This window comes from Rana temporaria, chromosome 11 (assembly GCF_905171775.1).
Source record: "Rana temporaria chromosome 11, aRanTem1.1, whole genome shotgun sequence".
In the NCBI taxonomy this organism is placed as follows: Eukaryota; Metazoa; Chordata; class Amphibia; order Anura; family Ranidae; genus Rana; species Rana temporaria.
In genome coordinates, this window is record NC_053499.1 from 61,749,274 (window position 1) to 61,762,432 (window position 13,159).

Here is a 13,159-nt window from a genome sequence, read left to right on the forward strand (position 1 = left end):
AATCAGGGCCAGATTCTGAAAGGACTTACGACCGCGCAGCGCCATGTAAGCCATCGTAAGTCCAAATTCGACCCGTCGTATCTATGCGCTTGATTCTTAGAATCAGTTACGCATAGATATCCATTAGATCCGACAGGCGCCATCGGATCGTAACTGCATTTTTCCGCTGACCGCTAGGGGCGTGTAAGCTGATTTACGCGTCGAAATATGTAAATCAGCTAGATACGCAAATTCACGAACGTACTCCTGACCGACGCAGTAAAGTTACGACGTTTATGTTAGGCTTTTCCCGGAGTATAGTTGCGCCTGTTATATGAGGCATAAGTGCAGCGTACCAATGTTAAGTATGGCCGTCGTTCCCGCGTCGAAATTTGAAAAAGTTACGTCGTTTGCGTAAGTCGTCCGTGAATGGGGCTGGACGTCATTTACGTTCACGTTGAAACCAATGACGTCCTTGCAGCGTACTTTGGAGCAATGCACACTGGGAAATTCCACGGACGGCGCATGCGCCGTTCGGGAAAAACATCAATCACGTCAGGTCACAGTAGATTTACATAAAACACGCCCCCCTGATCCAAATTTGAATTTGGCGGGCTTACGCCGGCCGATTTACGATACGCCGCCGCAACTTACGGAGCAAGTGCTTTGAGAATACAGCACTTGCCCGTCTAAGTTGCGGAGGCGTAATGTAAATCAGATACGTTACGCCCACACAAAATTGCGCAGATGTACGAGAATCTGACCCTAAATGTTTCAGCAGGAATTGTATAAGTTTCTCCACTATGCAATATGCATGACAATTTTTTTTAAAACGACATATAAAAACACAGTTGACTGTATGTTTATTGCAAGCCTACAACACCACCTACTGTCCATTAGTGATCACTGAAACCAATAAAGTATATCTAAAGCTCAAGCTTTTTTGGTACGTTTTTGATAGAGTATGGAAGTGTTCAAACCCCTGTCAAGTACTTTATCGTGTAGCAAAGTCCCGGGTCCCTTTAGGCCTAATGGTCAGGGACAGCTGACATACTTCTGTGTAGAGTGGGTTACAAGGCATGGTGGGTGTAATGCAAGATGAAAAGGGTGGGTGCCAGACACTTTTTTAATGCAAAGATATTTATTGTCTCTTAAACAGAACTGTGGGAGAGAGAGTTAGGGCCAAGACACCCAATGTTAATTGGCAGACCCCAAGACTTCTATAGGCAGACAGCAATGCAGATGAAGGCTTCCAGCCAGACACCACTTCTGTATAGGTAGGACGCTGGTTCTTATGGCCACACCTCCCAACTTTTTGAAATGGGAGAGGGACACCTATCAGAAAAAGTATGCAGGCATAGGACACACCCCTTGCCACGCCCCCTTTAAGGAGAATTGTACAAAAAACAAGATTGGTTAAACCCACAAGTGCTTTTTTACCACTACTCTCCCTTTATATTGGCTTTCCAAAATTCCAAATACAGAAATTTAGAAACCAGATAAAAGGTTTAGCGCTGGAAAACACTTTTTGATTTATACAAAGTTAATTTTATGTACATCTATATAGATCAGACCAAAATGAGGGACAATCGAGGGGGAAAGAGGGACAGAGGGACATTGCTCTAAATCAGGGACAGTCCCTCGAAATCAGGGACAGTTGGGAGCTATGCTTATGGCAACAATCTTGTAGAGGTTACTCTTTGCTTATGCTGACATGCTAGGTCCCTGCCTTGGCACTCACTGATGCTCCGCAAGTGTCACCTCTGCTGTGCCGCTGGGTCCCTGGCTTGGCACTTGCTGAAGTTTTCCCACCTCTTCACTGTCCCCAGCTGGTGAGAAGTCAGCTCTGGTACTGGCCTCAGGTTACTCACAGTGGTCTCCGGTAACAAGGTGGTTGGTCCCTTAGTGACGACAGCTCCCCCTTTACCTCCAACAATAACTGGTTCCCCCGGGCGGCGGAACCGTTAATTCTGGTTGGACTACCAGCCCGCAGTCCCAACCCTGCGCTGCTTCTGGATAGGCCCTCAGACAGCCTAGCAGCCAGATGTCCCTGGGATAGGCCTCAGGCCTCAGGCCTGGGGCAGCATGACACACGTCCACACAGACAGCCATCCAGGTGGCACAAAACCCCGGTCACCTGACTACACCCAAATAAATAGGCTCTGCCAGCAGGCCAAGGGACCCAAGAAAATCCCTGCCCATTGGCTAAGATATCCTATTCATTCATAATATGTCCTATATGCCCTTGTCTTATCCAATGTCATCAGCTACCAGGCCACCCAGTGACAGTAATTTCAGATTGAGGGGGAAATCAATTGATCCCCTAACAATTGGCCACAGCAACATTCTTCCTGGCAACTAAATTTAATAGCAGCCGTGCCTAAACATCAGGGTGCTACATCCTCTCCCTGCCTAGGAATTAATTAATACATTTTTCCTTCCCATTATCCTTCCCATTATTCTTATGGTGGCCATTTTTACTAAGGGCAGATAAATCTATTTCCTTTACTTCCTGAAACTCAGCCTAGAACTCTGGGTCTGTCTTCTGTGACAGGAAGTTCCTAGGATGCATCTGTGTGGCCAGGGTGACATTATCAGTGCCTTGGAGAAACCAAGAAATAGAAAAACAGTAAATGTCAGCAAGACCCCTTTTACAGTGACAGCGCCCGCCATTAGCGCTAAAGCGCCACTAGTTTTAGCAGCACTTCTTTAAATACTCCCAATTTACTCCCATTTTCAGGTGCTTTGAAAGCGTTACCCATTCATTCCAATAGGCAGGGTGTTTTGGGCATGCTAAATATAGCGCTCCCAACCCGCCCCAAAGATGCTGCTTAAACGACTTTCCGTAACGTACCGCCCCGCCCCAGTGTGAAAAGACACACTGGAATGAATGAGAGGCGCTTAGCAGAGGCTATTTCCAGCAATAAAGTGCCTGAAAACCACCCGAGTGTGAAAGGGGTCTAAAAGTAAAAAAAAAATGTGTGTTTTACAAATGAACGTAACATAATTTATTATCAGTATACAGAGCTGGTGATATTTAGTGAAAAGGTGGATAGGTCCACTTTAAGCAAGAAAAATGTTATGCCGCGTACACACGATCAGTTTTCTCGTCAGGAAAACTGTTATGTTTTCTCTTGGACGAGAAAACCGGTCGTGTTTAGGCTCTCCAGCAGTTTTCCCGATGAGAAAACCACAGCGAATCGCGGCAGTTTTTTCCTCTGCAGTTTTCCCATAGGATATGGTAAACGTTGTAATTCTAGAAACTGATCATTATATGTTATTCAGGTTTTAAAAAATAGTAACAAGATGTTATGCAGTAAACAATCATAGTTATGACTTATATTTACATATAACTACATGAATACGTAAAATCAGGAGATATCCACGCTGTAAGTGCAAACAGACTAGGCTGAGTCAATAGGCACAACATAAAGCATACTAACAGACATAGCATACTGAGCTTGGGTGGAGGAGTAACTGGGACAGTAATAAGTACAACTTACAGCACTATATGCTGTGTATATATATATATATATATGTGTACAAACTGTACATGTATATACACACACATCCAGAGGAGGTACTAGGCCCAGTCATCTGCCGATATGATGATGTACAGCTGTAGATTTTTAGCCAGATTCAGAGAGAGTTACGCCGGCGTATCAGTAGATACGCCATCGTAACTCTGAATCTGCGCCGTCGTAAATTTCGTCAATCACGTCGGGTCACGGTTCATTAGCATAAAACACGCCCACCTCTTCACAATTTGAATTAGGCGCGCTTAGGCTGGCACTTTTACGATACGCTGCCGTAACTTAGGACGCAAGTGCTTTGTGAATACAGCACTTGCCTCTCTAACTTCCGGCGGTGTAGCGTATATGAGATACGCTACGCCTGCCTAACGTTAGGCTCATCTACCTGAATCCAGCTATTTATCTTTAGCCCTGGTTCACACCAGTGTGGCTTTGAAATCACAATATTTCAGCACGATTCCGAAGCTGCCCGATCAGTGCGATTTGGATCTCCGATTTCATTGTGGCTTGCGACTTCATTTGATTTGACAGGATTCAATGCAAGTCGCAATGAAATTTGAAGTCATTGCAACCTTAATCGTGACAATTTGAATGGTTCTATTGTCAGCGCCTTGCTATGCAATTTTGAACTGTCACATCGCATGACAAATCGCACTGGCGTGAACCAAGGCAGAAGTTTTTTTTTACCTTACTATAACATAGCTTCCAACTGTCCCTGATTTCAAGGGACTATCCCTGATTTGGAGCAATGTCCCTCTGTCCCTCTTTCTCCCTCATTTGTCCTCATAGTTGTATATAAAATGCACTTTTTATCTTTTAAAAAAAGTGTTTCCCAGTGCTAAACCTTTCATCTAATTTCTAAATTGCTGCATTTGTAAATGTCAAAAGTCAGTATAAAGGAATATTAGTGGTAAAAATAAAGTACTTGTGGGTTTACCAAATCTTTTTTTGTATGATTCTTCTTTAAAGGAGGAAGTAAATCCTGATTGGTTTTAATTCCAATTTTGTTCCTTGCAAGGTAGGGAACACTTAGCTGCAAATGAAGCCCGCGCTGTCCCTGCTGGAGGCTGCATCCATGTTCGCCCCTCTTCCTTCCGGGGCTGCGGACTCCGGCTCGGTGACTGGCTGGAGTCGCGTGACGTCACTTCCAAGCTTGCGCACGTGGGAGCAACCAGACAAGGCACTCGCTAGTGAAGAAACAGCATGGAGGTCCGTTTCTTCACAGCGCACTCGCCGATGACATCATCAGCGCAGTACATAGTAAATATCTCCTAAACGCTGCACGTTTAGGGGATACTTACTGTACCCATAGGTAAGCCTTAATTCAGGCTTACCTATAGTAGGGTGACCAGACATCCCCGGTTTCAGGGGACAGTCCCTGGATTGAGGACACTGTCCCCGGTTATGTCCCCGGATTGGATTTGAACAGGGGCTGGGGCAAAGACAAAAAATAAATAAATCTGAATTACACCCCCCCCGTGCTACGCTGCTAGCTTAGGGGGGTGTATTTTTTCCATTATCTGTGCCCCTTTCTGATAATCATGTGCTGGTCGAAGCGGAGGGAATATTTCTTCAGCTCCACTCGCATGTTCTTCTGCCTTGGCTCAAGTCCCGGCCAACCTTCCTCCACTCCCCACCCAGTAATAGCCGGGGCCTGGAGAGTAAGGCCTTGTACACACGATCAGTTCAAACCGATGAAAACGGACTGAAGTTCAGTTTCATCGGTCCAAACCGACCGTGTGTACGCCCCATCAGTCTGTAGTCCTTCAGTCCACAAACAGAGAACTTGCTTTAAAATTGGACTGATGGACGCCTGACCGATAGGTCAAAACCGATGGTTTGTACGCAAAAGCATCGGTTCCAAACCCGGGCATGCTCACAATCAAGTCGACGCATGCTTGGAAGCATTGAACTTCATTTTTCTCTGCACGTCGTTGTGTTTTACGTCACCGCGTTGGACTCGATCGGTTTGTGAACTGATGGTGTGTAGGCACATTAGACCATCAGTCAGCTTCATCGGTTAACTGATGAAACTGAACTTCAGTCCGTTTTCATCAGTTTGGACTGATCCGGTGTACAGGGGCCAAGGCTGTGAGGTGGTGCAGCAGTGGCGACGGGGATTGAGTCGCTTATTGCCGCCATTACTAGTAAAAAAAAATATGTCCCCTGTTTTCATTTTAAAAATCTGGTCACCTTACTGTAATATATATTTTTCCATCCGTCTGCAGAGCGGATCGGGTGAACAAGGACAGACGGTCCGTGTTCATCCGATCCCCCCCCATAGGGGAGAGTGGAGATCTGACAGGCCGGTCAATGCCTGCTCTCTATAATGGTTTTGCACAGAGCAGCCCTGATCCTCCTTTGTTGGGGTCCCCCGCGGACGATTCCAGCTTCTTCTGCCTTCAGAGTACTCCTATAGCATACCCCACAACTTTTTGAGATGGGAACGAGATACACCTATTGAGGGCTAGTGCAAGGATTTTTGACACCCTAGGCGGAACCTAATTTTGCCTCCCCCTGGCTCCACCCCTGACTCCACCCCTTTTCCCTGCCCATGTAAACCCCACCTTTATAATGAAGCGCCCATCAAAGGCAGCCCACCAGCGCCATCAAATGCAGCCTCACCAGCACCCATCAATGCAGCCTCACCAGCAGTGGCATCTTAAGAGCATTATAGGCCCCCGGGCAATACAGTGCACTGGGGCCCTGTCTACACAATCGTGCATGAGAATTTACTGACAAAAATCATGAAATTTACTGGCAGAACCACATTTTTTTTACTGGCACTGCAAAAAAAGTACCTACAATTACAGTTTTACAAATGTCTTCATTGACATGAAGGTTAGGTTACTATAACCCATCCTGCTCAGAGTTTCCTCTTACATCAGAGTCTGCAGGAGTCCCCCAGAGTCTACAGTTCTGACCCGCTGCTCTCCACGATTTTTTACTGGGGTCGCTGGTTAGCCGATGGGGGCCCCCCAGGCAAGTGGGGCCCCTGGGCAACTGCCCAGCGTGCCCAATGGAAAAGACAGCCCTGCTCACCAGTGCCCATCAAATGCAGCCTACCATAAGGTGACCAGATTTTTAAAATGAAATCCGGGGACATATTTTTTCTTTACTAGTAATGGCAACAATCAGCGACTCTCTGCCCATTGCCGCCCGCCTCACAGCCTCTCAAGTCTCACTCTTTGGGCCCCGGCTACTACTGGATCAGGAGCGGAGGAAGATCACTCCGCCAGGCAAGGCAAGGGGATAGGCAGATGGCTGGCCAGGATTTGAGCCAAGGCAGAAGAACGTGCAAGCAAAGCTAAATGGGCATGCGCCCGAAAATGAAGAAATATTCCCTCCACTCCGACCAGCACATGATCATCAGAAAGGGGCACAGGTAATGGAAAATATACAACCCCCCTATGCTAGTAGGCACGGCAGAGCAGGGGGGTGTAATTCTATTTTTTTTATTTTAATTCTGCACTGATTGTCTTTGAAATTGCCCCTGCCCCCTATTAAATACAATCTGGGGACAAAACCAGGGACAGACTTGGTCCGGGGAAAGTGTCCTCAATCAGGGGACTGTCCCCTGAAACTGGGGATGTCTGGTCACCCTATATTACAGTCCTGTCTGAAAATCTACAAGGCATTGTTTTAGGCATGTTTCTGTTTTTTTTTTTTTTTTTTTTGTACTTTACATAAAAATTGTAATCTGTGAGTCTGATAATATGTTCCAGATTCGACCTCTAGTAGTAAATACATCTTTTCTGTTTGGTATTCTCAGAGTGGATTAGAGATTTTGTTCCCTAACCATAAAGCTGCATAGAGATATTCAAGAATAAATTGTCTTTTTTAAACTTTACATAATAACTAAATTATACAACACACTTTTTTTGAGGTTTTTATCCAATTAATCAATTAAGCGAAGCAATAATCGACCAACTAATCGATTATAAAAATAATCTTTAGTTGTAGCCCTAACACAAAATGAAGAGACATCTTAAACAATTGTGCCACCTAGTGGTAACAGCCTACGGAAGGCATTTTTCTATTCCAGCATGTATGTTCCTCTGTGCACAAAATCAGCTTTATGAAAGCTTGATGTGATTGGTTTGAAATGAAGGTACCCAAGAGGTCTGTACACAGCCCTTTTGAAAACCTTTAGGCTGGGCTCACACATATGCGAATTGGATGCGGTTTACACCACATCCAATTCGCACAACTTGGCAAATATGTTCTTTACAATGGGTCTGCTTCACATATGTGCATTGCATCCGCAGTCTGCATTGCACAAAAAAGTGTGCATTTTCTAGGCAGTGCGGTGCGAATCGCAGGCACATAATCTTCTTGACTTGAGTCAACTTGACTTGAGTCGCTCCTATTAGAATGGTTCTATTGAACAGAGCAGAGCGCGACTCGTCAGGCGACTCAGCTCCGACTTAGAAAAAGGTTCTTGTACGACTTTGGGGGCGATTCGGGGCTCTCACTGTTAGTGCCGGTTCAACACGACTTCAACACGACTTCCAGCACGACTTTGCGAGATGATTTCAGCGCGACTTGGTGCGACTTACAACGCCACCACAATTTGCCTCCAGGACAGGTGACTTTGCTAGTGGCCAATCAAACAATAATCAGCTCTGTGGAAGGGAGGGGTCGCTGTAGTGTGAACCGACACTTATACGAGCTGTACACTACTTTACATTGTAGCAAAGTGTCATTTCTGCAGTGTTGTCACATGAAAAGATAGAATAAAATATTTACAAAAATGTGAGGGGTGTACTCACTTTTGTGAGATACTGTATATCATTTTGTCAGACTTTTTACCAAAAAGATTAGAGTATTTATAGTAACACTATTTTTTTTTTTTTTTAATCACTGGTCAAGCTAAAAAAAAAACTCTTGATTTGGTTGAGACACAATTGTCACTGAATCAATAATTCTTTAGCTAATAAGTGACTTATAAGGGGCTGAAGAGCTGCAAAAGCTGAAGGGGTTAATAATTACTCTGGTTTACATTCTGCAGCTCACGGCTCTAACTGAATGGGGGCATTTTAAAAAATGTCACACGTTACATGTGTGGAGCGCGTCTACATGGTAATCACACCGAGAAAACACGTCAGTCTTTAGCGCAGCAAGTCATGCGATTGTTGCAGACCAATTATCGGTGACAGTGATCTGGGGTCAGTTAGAAAACATTTTTTGGCTAAAGGCCCAGCGAAGTGAGCGGTTCCCATGCAGACATGTGGCATGAAAAGGGTTAAGTAGTAGAGGAGTGGTTTTGCTCAGCAGACCTTCCCTAAGCTTGTGACTCATCAGCAGTTCATCCCAGGCAGACATGGACCCCCTTTCCTTCTTGTTACAGCCGCCTGTCTTCTACCCGGTGTGTACTGGCATTATAAAGGGAGGGAAGGTTGTTTCATGGGGGGGTAATACAGCCACATATGGCTGCAGTACAGTGAGAAGTAACCACATGGCAGCCTGGCAGGGTGTATGTATGGGAAAGCTTATCTACATTGCAACAAGTTTAGTGGCACGCTTCCAAAAGCTTCTATTCACAGAGATAACTATTACGGGAATGAAAGTTGTTTTCTGCAGGACTTAAAGTTTAGAAACTAAACTGTTGGAGCTTTTCAGGTTGCATTTGCTGCAAGTTTATATATATATATATATATATATATATCAAGCACTGCAGAGTTTGTAACAGTGTATTTAACCGCTTCAATACAGGACATTTTCTCCCCCCTTCCTGCCCAGACCAATTTTTCGTTTTCAGCGCTGTCGCAATTTGAATGACAATTGCGCGGTCATGCAACACTGTACCCAAATGAAATCTTTGTTTTTTTTTCCCCACAAATAGAGCTTTCATTTGGTGGTATTTGATCACCTCTGTGGTTTTTATTTGTTGCGCTATAAACAAAAGAAGAGCGACAATTTTGAAAAAAACACAATGGGGTAGATCCACATACAAATAGATTGGCGCAGCGTATGTGAGATACGCTACGCCGCTGTAACTTACTTTAGGCCGGTTCGAATACCCCAAAGAATTTGCGCCGTAAGTTACGGGGGCGTAGTGTATCTCTCGCGGCGTAACGGCGCATAATTCAAATCGGCGAGTAGGGGGGCGTGTTTCATTTAAATGAAGCGCGTCCCCACGCCAAATGAACTGCGCATGCGCCGTCCCTAAATTTACTGCCGTGCATTGCGCTAAATGACGTCACAAGGACGTCATTTTTTTTTAACATAGACGTGAATTACGTCCATCCCGATTCACGAACGACTTACGCAAAAAAAAACGAATTAAACGCGGGAACGACGGCCATACTTAATGGCAGGTTTAACTATACGCAACGAAATAGCAGCTTTAACTATACGCCGGAAAAAGCTGACTACAGACGACGTAAAAAAATGCGACCGTGGATCGTCGAAAATAGCTCGGAAATTTGCATACCCGACGCAGAAAACGTCGTGAACGCCACCCAGCGGACGCCGAAGAATTGCATCTTAGATCTGAAGGCGTACGAAGATGTACACCTGTCGGATCTAACCCAGAAGCCGTCGTATCTTGTTTTGAGGATTCAAAACAACGATACGACGCAGGAAATTGTAATGTACACCGGCGTACTCGCTCTGTGGATTTGCCCCAATATTTTTTACTTTTTAATTTAATAAATATCACCTTTTTTTTTACAATGTTTTTCCTCAGTTTAGACCGATATGTATTCTTCTACATATTTTTGGTAAAACAAAATCGCAATAAGCGTTTATTGGTTGGTTTGCGCAAATTTTATAGCGTCTACACAATAAGGGATAGATTTATGGCATTTTTATTTATTTTTATTTTTTGCTAGTAATGGCGGCGATCTGCGTTTTTTTTTTTTCTCTCTTTCTCCGTGACATTGCGACGGACACATCAGACACTTTTCACACGTTTTTGGGACCATTCACATTTATACAGCGGTTAGTGCTATAAAACTGCACTGATTACTGTGTAAATGTGACTGGCAGAAAAAGGGGTTAACACTAGGGGGCGATCAGGGGGGTTAATATGTTCCCTAGTGAGTAATTCTAAGGCTCCATGCACACAGAAGCTAAAAAAAAGCTATAAAAAAACACCAGTAGCTTTTGTGTTTTTGCAATAGCTTTAGTTAGCGTTTTTCAGTGTAGCGTTTTTTTTATGGCTAAAAAAACGCTGGCGCCAGCATTTTTTAAGCGGTTTTCGTCGTTTTGCATTTCTTAGCGTTTTTTTTCCCGCCGAAAAACGGCACTTTGAACGCAAATTTCGGGCGTTCAGAAAAAATCCAATAAACTCCTCTGACAGAACATGGATTTTTTTTTTTATACGTACCTGAAGTGCCTGCTGCTAGGCAGATCGTCCTAATCTGCCACTTCCTGATCCCCGGCCCGTCTTCTTTATTCTGCTCCTTGGCTGCCTCCTGTGGAATGGGGGAGCGGTGTCTTCTGGGACCTTGTGTGTGTCCCAGGAGACATCATCCATTCACGTCGCGCAGCTCGCGCATGCGGAGTAGGGAATCGTGCGGTGAAGCCGCAAGGCTTCACTTCCTGATTTCCTCACCGAGGATGGTGGCGGGGCACCCGAGACCCGAGCGTTTGCTTGGCTTCGGCTGCCGTCATCGCTGGCACCCTGGACAGGTAGGTCTCCTTACTAAAAGTCAGCAGCTACAGTGTTCGTAGCTGCTGACTTTGAATTTTTCGGTTTTTTTTTAACCGGACCTCCGCTTTAATAGCCCTGTAATCCTATTTTATTAATTTTTTTATTATTATTTTGTGAAATTAGTTCTACTGTGTTTTCCTGCCTTCTTTTACCATCCTTTTGTGATCTCCTGAACCTCTCCTTTTCTCCATACTTCTTTATTGCCTGGAATGAGCAGTGCACATTCGTTGTGTGCACTGCTCTTGTACACTACAAATACCAGAGTCTCTGGCCATCTCAGGAGTGAGTAATGCCTTCTACATGTGGGTTTTTATATATAAATAATAATAATATATAATTAATATTTGTATTTATTTTTTTCAACCTGGCGGACTGAGAAAAAACTGAGTTGCTTGCTGTACTAAGATCTCCCCGCTAAGCTATTGTATTTTGCCAGGGATATTTTAAAGCGGAGTTCCACCCAGAAATGAAACTTGCGCTGATCCGATTCCCCACCTCCGGTGTCACATGTTTTTTTTTTTTTTTTTGTAATCTTTTCTACCGCTTTAAATGAATCGAACCACCAGAAGCACAATCGTGTAATGCAAGGATGTCTTGATCAAGACCTGGAGTAAGATATTACCAAGGGGTGGGGGTGAGAAATGTCCAAAAATTGTCCCACTTGATTGTGGGGGTTATGCCATATCCTCATCCTATTATTTTTGTCCTTGGAATCCTGTTGGGGTGTGTCTTTAATTTTTGGTTCCATAGCAGGCACACATCAGTAGTGCAGTTTCCTGGGGTATTTGGAGCATTTGACAGTTTGGTTTTTATTGTTCACTTATGCAGATTATCCCCTACGCATGCACGATATTTGGGGGTCTCCGCCCTGGACGTATGATCCTCATACAAGGAAGTGTTGGGACCAGTGCAACAAGGTATGTGATGCTCTACAATTAGAGGTTTTGTCTATATCTTGATTTTTGTATCTTCTACTGACATCAGCTTCAGCTCATAAATATAAGTGAGGATTGGATCCTTTAACCACTTCTCGCCCGTCATATAGCAATATGACATGCTCAAAGTGGTTGCGTTATCTTGACCGGACGTGATCAGGATATGAAGCTATCAAGGATATCGGCTGTTCCTCACTCACGTCAGACAGACGCGAGTAGAGGAGAGCCAATCGGCGGCTCCCCTGACGGGGGGTCTGCGCTGATTTATTATCAGCCCGGCTCCTCCCCCAAGGATGCCCACTTAGGACCACCAGGGATGCCCATCAGCAATGCCTGTCAGTATCTCCATATCAGTGAAGCCCATCAGTGCTGCCTATGAGTGCTTATTTGTGCCACCTATGGGTACCCATCAGTGCTGCATATCAGCATAGCTCCCAACTGTCCCTGATAGGGTTGAGCGCCTATTTTTTCTTGTATATATGTCTTTGAGGTTACAGGGCCAGATTCTCAAAGGCCTTACGACGGCGCAACGCCATTTGCGCCGTCGTAAGTCCTAATCTAGCCTGGCGTATCTATGCGACTGATTCTTAGAATCAGTTACGCATAGATATCCATTAGATCTGACAGGCGTAAGGCTCTTACGCTGTCAGATCTTAGATGTAATTTTGTTTCCCGCCGCTAGGTGTCGCCGACGTCGTCTTCCCCATCGTCTATGCAAATTAGCTAATTACGCGAGATTCCCGAACGTACGCGCGGTCGACGCAGTGATTTTTATGACGTTTCCGTAAGCGTAAACTTACCCCTGCTATATGAGGGGTAAGTTTACGAAGGTCCGTCGTATGCCATGTTAAGTATGGTGTCGGGTCAGCGTCGTCTTTTTACGTCGTTTTCCTAAGTCGTTTCCGTCGTGAGCTGGAGCATGCGCACTGGGCTATTTTAACGCCCGGCGCATGCGCAGTTCGATCGGCGCGGGGCGCGCTTAATTTAAATGCAAGCCGTCCCCTTTGAATTACGCGGCCTTACGCCGGGCCATTTACACTACGCCGACGCAA

The 13,159-nt window shown here is 45.0% G+C and overlaps 1 protein-coding gene across 1 annotated transcript in view; it reads left to right on the forward strand.

Annotated features, from left to right (window-relative positions):
* The first annotated feature begins 8,772 nt into the window (after window positions 1–8,772).
* Window positions 8,773–13,159, forward strand: part of LGALS12 (galectin 12) — a 33,081-nt gene continuing 28,694 nt past the window's right edge. Inside the window, exons 1-2 of the mRNA XM_040328653.1 lie at window positions 8,773–8,880; window positions 12,001–12,089. Of these exons, the coding sequence (XP_040184587.1) occupies window positions 8,836–8,880; window positions 12,001–12,089 (134 nt within the window). The 5' untranslated portion in view covers window positions 8,773–8,835. The remainder of the gene's footprint in view (window positions 8,881–12,000; window positions 12,090–13,159) is intronic.